Source organism: Bufo bufo, chromosome 6, assembly GCF_905171765.1.
Source record: "Bufo bufo chromosome 6, aBufBuf1.1, whole genome shotgun sequence".
NCBI classification, from domain to species: domain Eukaryota; kingdom Metazoa; phylum Chordata; class Amphibia; order Anura; family Bufonidae; genus Bufo; species Bufo bufo.
The window spans coordinates 62879438-62893745 of NC_053394.1; the positions used below are offsets into that span (position 1 = coordinate 62879438).

General features: G+C 45.5%; 1 protein-coding gene across 8 annotated transcripts in view; it reads right to left on the minus strand.

Moving 5' to 3' along the window:
* The window catches only part of MYOF (myoferlin), a 210525-nt gene extending 197846 nt beyond the window's left edge, over positions 1 to 12679 (minus strand). For 3 of the 8 annotated variants that reach the window (XM_040437962.1, XM_040437961.1, XM_040437959.1), the window contains exon 1: positions 12399 to 12679. In XM_040437962.1, the coding sequence (XP_040293896.1) occupies positions 12399 to 12486 (88 nt within the window). In that variant the 5' untranslated portion in view covers positions 12487 to 12679. The remainder of the gene's footprint in view (positions 1 to 12398) is intronic. The other 5 variants (XM_040437965.1, XM_040437963.1, XM_040437964.1 and 2 more) reach the window with 4 other exon arrangements.
* Positions 12680 to 14308: the final 1629 nt, after the last annotated feature.

Here is a 14308-nt window from a genome sequence, read left to right on the forward strand (position 1 = left end):
ATAGCAGGACAAGCCACCCTTGGATATGGTGGATTATTATCCCTTTGCATCCAGTCATGGGACAGCGATAACCATTTAGCTCTGTTTGAATGAGTTGGCATCAAGAGACTGCAGAAAATATGACATTAGTCAATTCCTTGGATAATTTTGCTAATGAAAAAAAGTAAATCCGTTACTGACAATATATCTGATAATAATCATTTTGGCATTGTTTCCAGCATGGACTGTACACCTTCTCCACACTGTATATAGGGTTTGGTCACCGTCAATGTTGCTGCATAGCTGCGATAAACATGTGACAGATTTATGACGTTTTATTTACAGTTTTGCTGTCGTTTTCTCATTTGCTGCCATCATGTGGTCTCCCTACCATCACTGCCAGTGAATATGGCCAAATTGTCGGTGGTGTAAGTGAAGCTTATAGAGGACTGTCCCCAATCCTGACACGTCTGTTTAGTAACTACCTGCATTCCCCATGTAATAATTCTGGAGCATCTATTTTTATGGCTCTATTTATTATGTGCCGTTCCTTTATTATTACTTCTAGAAGTAGTACTGTAGTTTGCAATGAAGGTCCAGCTGGGGGGTCCCTGCACAGTCCGATATTATCTAATCAGCACCGATGGGAAAAGCCAGATCAGTCTTGCTGAAGCAGTAACGAATTCTGTACAAATCTCATGTAAATTAAAAAAGGAAGAGCTGCTTTCATAACAAGTTTTTTATTGGTCAGATGCAATTCTTCTTAATTGCCTTCACATGTTGTTGCATAAGGCTCCATTCACACGTCCGTAGTGTATTGCGGATCTGCAACACAACCGCCCAGCACCCTTATAGAAATGCCTATTCTTGTCCGCAGCTGCGGACAAGAATAGGACATGTTTTATCTTTTGCGGAGCTGCGGTCCCGAAGATCGGGGCCGCGCTCCGCAAATGCTGATGCGGACAGCACACAGTGTGCTGTCCACATCCATTCCGTCCCCATAGAGAATGAATGGGTCCGAAAAAAGATTTTTATGACTGAAAATCAGTTCCATTCACCTGAATGGGCCTAGTAAAAATCCACGTGCTTCCCACCAAATCACCCACAATCAGATGCACAGAACTGATTTTTAAAGCCTCATTCACAAGTCCATGTCCGTGCTCAAATCCGTGTAAAGGTGGTCAGGGATGCCTCCGTGAATATGTCTGATGGATCCATGTGCGATCCACGTATCAGTTTTTTACTGTCCGTGTGTCATCCGCGTTTCACACTGTGCAGCTGAAATGTTTTTTTTTTTCAAAAGCATCTCTTCCTAATGATACGTGAAACATGGATGGAACATAGATGATATCTGTGGTATTCATGGACCCATAACCTAATGGGCGTGATGGATCCATGAACACGGACAAAATAGAGCATGCATCCGTGCTAAAAACATGGACCGTGCTGAAACACTGATGTGTGAATCAGGATTAAGTCACTGAAAATCTAAATTCTGTTTTGTATCTACACCTATATGTCTCCATAGCAACAGACTACAAATAAACTGTGCAGTCTGTTCCCACAGTCCTAGTGCCGTCTAGCTGTATCATCATGAATAAGAATCAGGAGACAAGTGCAACTACGGGTTTGTAGCCTGTTACGGTTACCATAGAAACATATAGGTCTGCATAGGAGCTGTAGAATTAAACCGTATTTGACTTTTCATTAGGAATATTTGTGGAGAATCTTAGATGCAGGCGAGGAATAAACAAAAACTGGCAGAGATGAAATCCCCAATGGCTCGGTCTTGTAGAGCTTTGCTGAGAAGGTGGCCTTTACATATGATGTGAACAATAATGGAGGTATGGAGGGGTAACAAGACTGGGCAGGTCGGCTGTCAGATGAACATACCTGGTATAATGAATGGTTTTAGGCAGGGGCCTAGCTAAAGGCTCATGGGCCCTGGTGCAAGAGTTCAGCTTGGGCCCCCCTTCCCTCAGTGCTTTGTGGCCAGGGAAGCACATAGCCTTCATGCTGCCTGAGGCAAAAATTGAAACGGCACCTCCCTCCCCCCCCATGCCAAATTCCTGACCTAACCCCTTCCCTCCAGCTGTCAACTTGACCAGTATGCATTTGCTATAATACTGGTGTCTTCTTATGTGGCACAAGGGTCTTTGAGCCCCCTCAGGCTCCTGGTAGCGACTGCTACCTCTGCACCCCCCCCCCCCCCCCCCTATAGCTACGCCCCTGGTTTTAGGTGACAGCAAGCAACATACAGAGCGGTAACATGAGACACAAAAACAAGCCAAATGGCTAGAGATGAGCAAATTTTGAAATTCGTTCATGCTTAGTTTGGTGGTAAAAGGTGAATTGCGTTATGGATTTAGTTACCACGGACCATAAGGCAATTCTATGACTGAATGCCTTTAGAGGTATTCCGTTATTCATTCCGTCATAATAGAAGTCTATGGCCTGCATAACGGAGTCCTCCCCTGCATAACGGAAACTGGACGGATCAGTTTTGCAGCCCATAGACTTCTATTATGACGGAATGAATAACGGAATACCTCTAAAGGCATTCAGTCATAGAATTGCCTTATGGTCCATGGTAACGAAATCCATAACGCAATTCACCTTTTACCAAACGAAGCGTGAACGAATTTCAAAATATGAAACTCGCTCATCTCTATAAGTGGCCATAGACATTAGATAGCCGTCAGCGGAAAACTTGTTATACCGTTCCTTCCCATGCACACTGGGCCCAGTCGAGGATGCATGTATTCTTAATAGGGAAGGGAGAATATCTGGCAGCTTGTCTACCTTGATAAAAATTGTATAAAATATATCTGTCAGGCTCGTTGAAATCCATTGTCCATGACCCCTCTTTTTCTCCATATCTGCCATTGGAGCAGAGTGGGCACACCCCTATAAACAGGGGTGGACATGGCATTTAAAGTTATGCCTGGGTGTCCCCAACACATCCTTAGGCCCCTCTCTCAGTTAAACAGTGCAGCCTGGGCACTTCTACTGCTCTATAGTTGGGAAGTGACCCCTCATCCACATGCAGTTCAACCAGCTGCACCCCCTTCAGCGTTTTTTCTTCCCCAGCCAACCACTTGTGGCCAGCAGAGGGCCCCCCTGATCTCTTGCACCACAAGTATTTGCTTGGTTCGTGTGGTGGTAAAGTCTGTCCATGCCTATAAATATTCTGTGGTCAGTCGCTCACATTGAAGTTGGTGGGTCTAGTCAATCTTCAGCTAATATGTAGAATACTGGCTCTCTTTCTTAAAGGGGGTTATCCAGTAAATTATATTTGATTATGTATCCTCAGGATAGGTCATCAATATCAGATCGACGGAGGTCCGACACCCCCACCGATCAGCTGTACGAGACAGTGCGCGCAGCGTCTCCCTTCTCTCTTCCTGCTCACCGCCGCCTATGGCAAAGCAGCAGCAGAGCAAGAAAAGAGACGGGAGACTGCACATGTAAACTGCGCGCGCCGTCTCCTCATACAGCTGATTGGTGGGGGTGTCGGACCCCGTCGATCTGATATTGATGACCTATCCTGAGGATAGGTCATCAATAGTAAAATCCTGGACAACCCCTTTAAAAGGATGGCATAGTATGGGATCAAGTGCGATGTGTTCATGTGGGGAGCTTCTCTTCTCATGCGTTGATACACAGGCTGCAGATACACAGTAAGGTCTAATTCACACTCCCACGTCCAGTTTGCATCTACAAAGTAGTTCAGTGGGGTTTCCCCCTCAACATTGCTGTTTTGCAATCCCAAAATTTTCTATTTAACGGATCAGTGAAAAGCAGTGCACACGGGTGGCATCTGTGCTGTTAGGTCAGTTTTGCAGACAGAATGTGCCCATTCCATTCAATGGGTCCCTCAGAAACTACAAAGTAGTGCCTGCCCCAGGTTTTTTCTTGCGGACCAAATGGAAAAAATAAAAAATTAATTGGACCTGTGTGCTGTCTGTGGAGGACACGGTTCGCACAATGGACATGAATCTGACGTGTATACAAACTATAACCCATGTATTACTGCTGACAGTGACGAACAAACCCAGAAAAAGACTTCACCGAAATACGCATCAGGATTGGCGCCATCCGCAGGAGACCATGATGGGTTATACGCCCCTTACATTGTGATATTAGCTCCGATTATTGCTTTTAGGTACTCGATTCTTCGCTAAGGGGATTTCCTCTCTATATGGCCACCTTGGTGGTTTAGCTTTTGGGATGCACAGATCTCGTGAATATCATGGTAACCATTTGTATACCCTTCAATAGCTACTTAGCCTGAATTATGCCCCGATATCATGTACTTGTCATTTGATACTTTGATTTGAATACTGTATCGCTTTCCTCCGGTGAGGTCATTTCCAGTTTAGCGCACTCATTTTTTAACCCTTTTGAATGTGCAACATTTTATAAAGAGTTTGATGGTTGATCCTCTTTAAATAATTTACTAGGATTTGATATTATTTGGCAACAATGAGATATTTTGAGTAAAACAGGAATTGAGAACCAGTGGGAGGTTTGATTTCAATGTATATTCCTGATAAAGAGAACACGCGTTTCCTAAACTACTCTCTGTGGTTCCTTATGAGGTTAAAGGGAACCATGTGGAAATGAATTTCGGTTGGACCGCTAATGGTGGAAGCTTTAACAACCGAGCAGCATAAGAAACAAAATATTAGAGCAGTATACACAGCGCCACTGACAAGTATAAGACTTATCAAACCGCAAAAACGGTAAAAACCGCACTTCCAAACTATTGTAAAACTTTCAATCATGTTCAAGCATCTTATGCATAAGAAAATAGTGCAGACGAACATCGGACAGCTTTTATAAAGGAGGCATTTTCTCACAAATGACAAGATTTCGTGGTATTTTTAATTTACTGGTTTTATTAATTTATATAGCAGCAACACATTCCACAGTGCTATATAGAAATATGAGAGTCCCTGTAGGTTTTCATTATGTGGTAGAAGCTGGAGAATCCAACACAGGGAGAACATACAAACTCCCTGTCAGGGACGGACTGGCCATAGACCCTACAGGGAAATTTCCTGGTGGGCCGATGCCCAGGGGTCCGCTTGAGCCCTCCTTTTAGCCGCTGTTCAGGTTAATAAAGATCTGATGCTCTCAGAATTAATTAATGCTAGGAGCATCAGGTTCTTATTCACCTGGTCAACGGCTGCAGGTGTCCTCCTGAACTCAACTGCATCCTTGTCTTCAAGATATTGATCCAGCAGTATTTTGTGCTGCACTGTGGTATTCGGTTCTGCGGGGGCGGGATTTTGTTCTGCACTACAGTATTTCTTGCCCTGTCTACTTCTGCTGTGTCTGCCTATTTGTGGCTTGTGTTGGTCCTGCATACTTATGTTGCCCTGCCTTCTGTCGGTTCAGACTCAGGGCCACTTTTTCGTTTTTTCCAGGGCCAAATTAAGTTCCTAGTCCGCTCCTGCTCACTGTAGATTTTATTCTTGGTCAGATTCAAACCCAGGACCACAAGGCACCATTGAGTCACCAGTTGTTTTTATAGCAAACTATTCTACAGAACTAAGCTTCATGCACACAGCTATGTCTATTTTGGTGTCAACAAACCGCAGATCTGTAAAATACAGATACGGGCTGCGTGGATTCTGCAATTTTCTCTCTCCCATCAGTAGAAATGCCTGTTCTTATCCACAAAATGGAAAAGAATAGGACATGTTCTATAATTCGTGGAACGGCCACACGGATGCGGACTGCAGACATAGAAATTAATAGGTCCGTGTACAATCCGCAAAAAAAATAATAAAATAATGGAGATTGGATGTGGATGCAAAAAAAAGGTTGTGTGCATGAGGCCTAATACCAACCTATTCTGTAGCCCTTTGCAAGAATTACCATCCCTCACATCAGTCTCTATTCCCTAGTGCAGGCATGGCCAACCTCCGGCACGCCAGCTGTTGAGAAACTACAACTCCCAGCATGCATACTTGCTCTGCTCTTCTAAGAGCTCTCATGAAAACAAATGGACCATGCTAGGAATTGTAGTTTCACAACAGCTGGAGTGCCGAAGGTTACTGACCCCTGTCTTGGTGGATATCACTATCTAAATTCCTGATCACAAACACATACATCGATCGAGACCAATTAACTTATCCGTATTATTTTGGAGTGCGGAGAGAAACAACAATACAAACATGCAAACATTAGCAGAACATGCAAATTCTATGCAGAAGTTTCCCTCGGTCAAACTCAGACCCTGGACCACAGCAATGCAAGGCAACAGAGCAAACCACCGAGTCACCGCGCCCAAAGTATGATGCATCCGATGTGGCAATACAGAGGCATCCTCTAATAGTAGAATGCAGCGCCTCACATACTCAACATACAGGTGCATCATTTCTTTAAAGGCCATATGGACCGTTTTGGGGGCACTTTTTTTAATTATTGAATTCTAGGTGTCCATAGCCTTTAATTGGAAGATTTTAAAATTTCCATTGCAGTGACTATCCCAGGATTATGTCTGAAATCACCTATAGCCAATCTGCGGCAGCCAGATTTCATGAAGCGGATCAGCAGGCTCTTTCAGGCTGGGTTCACACCAGAGCGTTCTGAAAGGAGCGCTCTGTATGCGCGATTGTACGGGCGTTTACAAGCGCGCATACAGAGACAAGTGAACACACATTGTCGCGCGTTCCCGAAAGTCTATGTACGGGAACGCGCGACAGACGCCCAAAAAAACGCTCATGTACATGTACGCGCTGTAAAACGCCCAGGTGAGAACCATTCCCATAGGGAAGCATTGGTTTCTCCTTGTTGAGCGTTTTACAGCGCGTAGAAACGCGCTGTAAAACGCTCAGGTCTGAACTGAGGGTCAGGCTTTCTGAGGACAATCACACTTTACATCCGCTAACAAGTATTGGTCTGTGATGTCTATTACTTAGTATTAGGCCTCTTTCACACGAACGATACGGATTAGGTCCGGATGCGTTCAGGGTGCCTTCAGTGAAACCTCGCACTATTTTGCAAGCAAGTTCAGTCAGTTTTATCTGCGATTGCGTTCAGTTGTTCCTTTTTTTCCGCGTGGGTTCAATGCGTTTTTCACGCGCGTGATAAAAAACTGAAGGTTTACAAACAACATCTCCTAGCAACCATCAGTGAAAATCGCATCGCACCTGCACTTGCTTCCGGATGCAATGCGTTATTCACGCAGCCCCATTCACTTCTATGGGGCCAGGGCTGCGTGAAAAACGCAGAATACAGAACATGCTGCGATTTTCATACAACCCAGAACTGATGCATGAAAAACAACTCTCATGTACACAGACCCATTGAAATGAATGGGTCAGGATTCAGTGCGGGTGCTATGCGTTCACGTCACGCATTGCACCCGCGCGGAAAACTTGCTCGTGTGAAAGGGGCCTTAGAGCTGTATGTCCAGGAAGTAACGTGGAGCGCACAACCCTAGAGCCATATAAACAGCTGCTCACCATCAGGAGCATGGAATCTCCGCACATTTTTCCTGTTCCCATTATACACAGTTCCTATACAATGTATATATTAAAGCCCGGAGTCAGGCATGGATGTTCGCTCAGTGAATGGTTACGACAGATGAAGACATTAGACGAGGAGGTTTCTCCACAAGACAAAGTCACATAAAAAAAAAGGCAGTGATTCAACAGAAAATTATGCAGGATATAAAGTCTGCCAGGACGCTCTCAGATTTCACCATATAAGAGGCGGTGAAGTTTCAAGACTTTCTGTGACCGGTAGGGCCTGGTGTTAGTCTCCCTCTCCGCAACATTTTAATAACCCTTAGGTCAATTTCCTACCCCCTGGTCTGCAAATTTATTTTGTTTTTATGGACAGTGGAGTGGCATTCTCCCCATCCAGTAGAAAAAAAGGGATGAGGATGATTACCTTAAAGGGGTTGTCCACAAGGAGCCTGAAATCATGCAAACAAAAAAAAAAAAAACATCTTGTCAGAGTTTCTCAGTGTCAGTGCTGTATACATCCACACGATTGCTGAGGCCAAGCAAAATCGGGACACTGACGAGGTGGTTGCTTTTTTTTTTTTTTTTTTTTTATATCCGGTCCCAACCCCTGCCAATTTTTTGTTTAGTGTTTGACAACCACTTCAAGTTAGGCCTCATGCACACGGCAGTTTGGCAGGCCGTTCCGTGCATTGGGGACCGCAATTGTGGTCCCCAATACACGGACAACATCCGTACAGGGGGCCGGACCCATTCAACTTGAATAGGTCAGTGGTCTGTCTGCACCGCAAACAAAATATATGACATGTCATATTTATTTGCAGTGCAGAACAATTGAAAGAAACACCACAGAAGCGCTTCATAGTGCTCCCGGTCTTCTGTTCCGTGACTCCGTTCCGCATCTCCGGACCTATTGAAGTGAATGGGTCCACATCCGTGATGCGCGGTGCACACGGCCGGTGGCTGTGGATTGCAGACCCGCCGTTTGCGGGGCGCAATATGGCCACAGCCGCCATACGGCTGTGTGCATGAGGCCTTAGGGCTCATGCCGACAACCGTTCCCTGGCTGTAACTGTATTGCAGCCTTTATGGGCACTGGTAGTTTGTGCACTGAATGGGTCCACAATTCCGTAAGGTGCGGAGCGGAGGCACAGAACTCTCGCCCTGCCTCTTCACCACAAAAATAATAGAATAGGTTCTATTTTTTTTGCGGTGCGGATGGATCACGAACCCATTCAAATTGAATGGGTCTGCATCCGTCTGCGGCAGTAGCACAGATGATGCCCGTGCATTGGGGACCGCAAACCGCACATAACAGCCGGACAAACAACCGTCTGCATGGGCCCTTAAAGGGAATCTAGCAAAAGTTTTATTCTGCAGCATAAACTGGCAACAAAAACCCTGAGCAAAACTTCTTTTTTATTTATCCAGTCATGTTGCTAAAAATCTGTTTTGAGCAGCTCCACTGTGAGGGTCTTCATGTTCATCAACTTTCAGCTCTCTATACCCCCTGCCGCTGATTGACAGCTTCCTACAGCAATCAGTGGCAGGGAGGAGAGCCAGGAGCTCATGAATAGGAGGACTCCCTGGCACACTAAGGGTGCCTTCACATGCCGTGGATTTTGTTGCAGAATTTTCCGAAATTGAAAATCAGTTCCATTCATTTCAATAGGGCAGCAAGCACGTGGATTCCTGCAAGCCCCATTCAGGTGAATGGAACAGATTTTCAGTAGCGGAATTTTCTGCAACAAAAATGTGGACTCCAGAGCTCAACTTGCACTGTTGCTGCTCAACACGGATTTTAGTAAAACCACTGGGCAAGTTCAAAAAAGTGACCTAGCGGTCAGTCACTCAGGGGTCACCAATTTATCATAGGGCAGCAGCTTACCTTTAATGGCTCTATAGTGCCCAACTCTGCCCACTACATCTGTAGCTCCTGCAAACAATGCTTTACTCATTTATACAAATGTATTTTAAATTTACTACCGTACACATAATATCTCCCTCCCCTCCATCTAGTTACCTCTAACTACCCCTGACCTCTGTGATGGCTCCTCTCACTTGGCAGATGCCGTGCCAGCTACCCTGGTCAGAAGGTCTTCAAAGAGCTCACAAGCTGCATCAGAAATCAGGGCCAGATGTCCAGATGTTTTTTCCCCTGGATTAACATTGAATCTTTCAGGACACCACTCTATCCAGACTGTGCAGAAAACAAGGCAATGCGACATATTCAATGTCAACAAGAATAAAGCTGCCTTGTCCAAATTTAACGTCATGGCTTCCGCTCTTAACAGATCTGCGACAGCCATAATGGATCTGGTTTTGACACATCCTATCGAGTTATGATCAGGTCCATTAGGTTTCTGAGACTTTTGAGGACACCACAGAATGCCCTATAAGGGATGCATTTGTAGCAGCTGCCCCTGGCCCCTGTGACTTAGGGAGCCCAAAAGGTGACTATGGCGTACAGTGTTATAAATGGCACAAGGGAGGCGAGTGGCCCGTTACAGATTTCATATTGGGGCACAGGAGCTTCACGTTCCACCTGCAGTGTTACTTTTTCTATCAAAAACACTAGAACCGTTTACAGAAGGAGAATAGAGAAGATGTGAACAGATCTGAACCTCAAGTCATCCCTTATCTATAGCTATTAGATCAATGGCTGGGTCCCAGCGGTTGGGTCCCCACCATTAGAAAAAAAAAAAAAGAGGCCCGATGACTCTGAATGACTGGAGAGGCTGATCGAGCATGCGGACTACCACTTCATTCATCGCTATAGGACTATAGCCAAGCACAGTGCTTGAAAGGAGTGGTCGTTTATGCTCGACAGGCCGCTCCATTCATTTCAGGTGCAAGGGAGGCACCATCAACTAGACGACCAGATCACTCTACAAATGTAGTCACTCCATCAGTGTACAGTTTAAGGGCTCATGCACAAGACCGTATTTTCTTTCCGTGTGCATTCCGTTTCCGTATGTCCATTCCACAAAAAAATAGAACATGTCCTATTATTGTCCGCATTACGGAAAAGGATAGTACTGTTCTATTAGAGGCCAGCTGTTGCTTTCCGCAAAATACATACGGTCATGTGCATGAGCCCTAATAGTACAGAGCCATTCAGAATAGGAACCATAAACTCCATTCAAACAAGGAACCCAAGACTCCCGCCGGACAGTCAATTCTCCCCTATCCAGAAGTGGGACCAACACTTATGTCTAGAACAGGACCCCCAAAGTGAACAAGGGTGCACCGCAAAAACGAGGCCACCCTCCAGTCACTTCTATAGGAGTGCCGAAAATAGCTGAGACTCGCTTGGCTCTTTTCGGAACTCCCATAGACGTGAATGGAGAGCATGCTGCACATGCACTGTACACCCTCGTTGACTTTGGGGTCCCGTTCTACAGATTTGGGTGGGTCCCAGAGGTGGAACCCGCACCTCTCTGACATTGGTGGCATATCCTAGCGATATACCATCACTGTGTGAAATGGGGCGACCCCAGTAAAGGCAATACTGGCACAGTCACATGGCCACTTGCCAAATATCCAGCAGGTTTGGATTTTTTGTCACCATCACATTGTCTCATGTGTCACAATGTAACCACATTGACTCATTACTTGCAACCCTACACTGTGATCTTCATGTTGTACGACCAGAAGCCCTAGCCTTAAAGGGGTTGTTGTCCCATTATGACAGTGTCTAATCGGGAGGGGCTTGACTTGTGGGAACCCCGGAGATCACAAAAATGGGCGCCCGCGTTCTACCATTTTGAATGGAATAGCGGTCAGGCATGCGCACAAGTGCTCCATTCAGCTCTATAGGGCTGCTGGAGACAGCTGAATACAAACGCTCAGCAGTCCTATAGAGTTGAACGGATCGGTGGACATGCATGTGTGTCTGCCTCTGCATTCAAACAGGGAGCACGGGCCCCTTTTCTTGTGATTGGCCCCGCTGATCAGACAAATCACTTATCCTATATAGAAGCCACTGCAGCAGATGTGGTATTACATGGCACCGATTCAAATAACCAGGTCATAAATGGTCAGGTTGAGTCCTCCAGAGCAGGGACCTTTCTGGCTTTTGTAGTGGCTCTCCGCTCCACGAGTCCTGAGCAGGGGATCCCCTTTATGACTAGGGATGAGCCAACTTGTGTTTTCAAGCTTGGCGTACAAGATTAGCTAAGAATTCCATTATGGATTCCGCTACCACAGACCATAAGTTGTGGTCCGGAATCCATAACGGAATTCTTAGATAACTCGAACCTTGTACGCCAAACTTGAAAAACACAAGTTGGCTCATCCCTACATATGACCCAATGGGACAACTTTTTTAAGGTTATTGATATTAAAACTGGAAACGTAGTAGAGGTCGAATCTTTAGTACACATTTTGGCTCAAAGAACTGAGGACATTGGCTACAGGAGCCCCACAAATCCACCATATGAAGCAGCAGCGACACACCCGGTGCTGCCGCTTCGCATGAACTAAACTAAAAAGGTAAAAAGGGCAGAAACATAACAGAAAATCTGTTGCACACAATAGACACTCCTAGCAGCATGGCCGGTTTACATCAATGACACCTTGATACATGTGTACCGACATGTTTCCATGAATAGCAAGTCATTAACTCTTTATCTTCCCCTGAAACATTCAAGACCAGACCTGTGGCAATCTGGTTAGTCACGGCATGCTATTTAGGCATTCTGCAACTTGTAGTTCCACAACAAACCTCTGCCTTTGATCCATAAAGCCGGCAGACGTATAACCAGACCTACAACCGTTCAAAGGCAGTTTTGTCCTTGCTGAGGAGAAAAACAGCTTCATACATGGTAGTTAAGGAAAGCTATGGAGCTCAGGACCAGGAATGCTGCCTGTAAGGAGAAGCCACAGATGAGGAGAGGACAGAGAGGCGCAGTATAGAAGCCCTGGTCCAAATCTTACCTCTGAAGGTGATGGTCACTATAGGATCCGGCTTCCCAAGCTTGGTTTTAGGAACATTAGAAGCTGACTCCACCAAGACCCTGAGCATGGTTGCAGAGCGCTGACTGTGTGCAGAGGAAGGCTGTTAGTGACTTCAGCTGCAGAGAGCTCCAGGCTGCGACTGCTCATCTGCAGGGGGCAGTAATACAAGTGGGAAGCTCCTGCACAAAAGGGATTGTGGCTTTAAGAAAAAAAAAAAAAAAGTTGGGTGGATCTTACAAGCAATTGCATGGAGGAGGCTGCAGAAATACCTGTAAAATGATCTGTGTGCAGCTGAGTGCTGCTGGCCTCTGAGTGTGCAGGTCCCAGCCTGCAGGGAGAACCTTTCCTCTGCACATATTTACATGATCCTTGGTGGGATCTGCTGTGGGGGGCATCACACGTCATTTCATAGCCATGCAGGAGAGCAGATTCACCGTCTGGCAGCTTCTCAACCACAGAAATTTTGACTCTGGGTCAATGAGTAGTCACCGATTTATAGAAAAGAAGGTATTTTAAAAGTACGGCCACACGGTCAGGTTTCCTGATGCAGTTTTGGAAGGCAAAGCCAGGAATGAATTAAAAAAGAGAAGAGGTCATATCTGTCCTTTCTACTTTCTCTCCTTTTACAATCCAATCTTGACTTGGATTTCAAATTCGCATGCAGAAACCTGACCGCGTGGCCGTCCCTTAAATCTACTTTCACACTCGCGTTTTGGTTTCCGTTTGTGAGATCCGTTCAGGGCTCTCACACGCGGTCCAAAACGGATCAGTTTGCATTCTAATGCATTCTGAATGGAAAAGGATCCGCTCAGTTTGCATCAGTTCCGTCTCCATTCCGCTTTGGAAACGGACACCAAAACGCTGCTTACAGCGTTTTGGTGTCCGTCTGATGAAACAGAGCCAAACGGATCCGTCCTGGCACACAATGTAAGTCAATGGGGACGGATCCGTTTTCACTGACACAATCTGGCACAATAAAAAACGGATCTGTCCTCCATTGATTTTTATAGCCGTCTTGGCAATGTTAAAGATAATACAAACGGATCCATTCTGAACGGATGCAGACGGATGTATTATCTGAAAGGATTCGTCCATGACGGATCCGCACAAAACGCAAGTGTGAAAGTAGCCTAGGGCTACCTGCACACCATGCGGATTATGTGCAATTTTTCCACAGAAATCCGCAGTACAGTACCAGCAAGGTATAAGAGATTAGACGGAACTTATCTACACTTTGCTTTTTTTGTAGGCTACGGTGACACTGGTCACGGTCAGGATCGCAGAGATCCCATAGAAATGGGATCGCAGGAAATATATCACTGGCGCAGCAATCCTATACATTTCTATGGCATCACTGCTACTCTGCGATTCTGACCGTGACCAATGTCGCCGTGTAGCCGTAGTCTTAGGGCTCATGCACACGAACATAATTTCTTTGTGTCCGTTCAGTTTTTTTGCGGACCGTATGCGGAACCATTCACTTCAATGGGTCTGCAAAATAAACAAAAGTTACTCCGTGTGCATTCCGTTTCCATATTTCGGTTCCACAAAAAAAATGTCCTATTATTGACCGCATTACAGACAAGGATAGCACTATTCTATGAAAGGCCAGCTGTTCCGTTCCGCAAAATACAGAATGCACATGGATGTCATCCGTATTTTTTGCGGATCCGTTTTTTGCGGACCGCAAAATACGTACGGTCGTGTGCATGAGCCCTTAGGTGCAGAAATTGACCTGTTGTGCGGATTTTAAAATCTGCAGCATGTCAATTGTTGTTGTGGTTTTCTTGTGTGTGGATTTCACCGTTTTCAATGGAAAGGAAATCTGCATCAAATCTGAACCAAAAACCGCATAGAAAATGATAAATGGTGCGGATTTATTTTAGTAT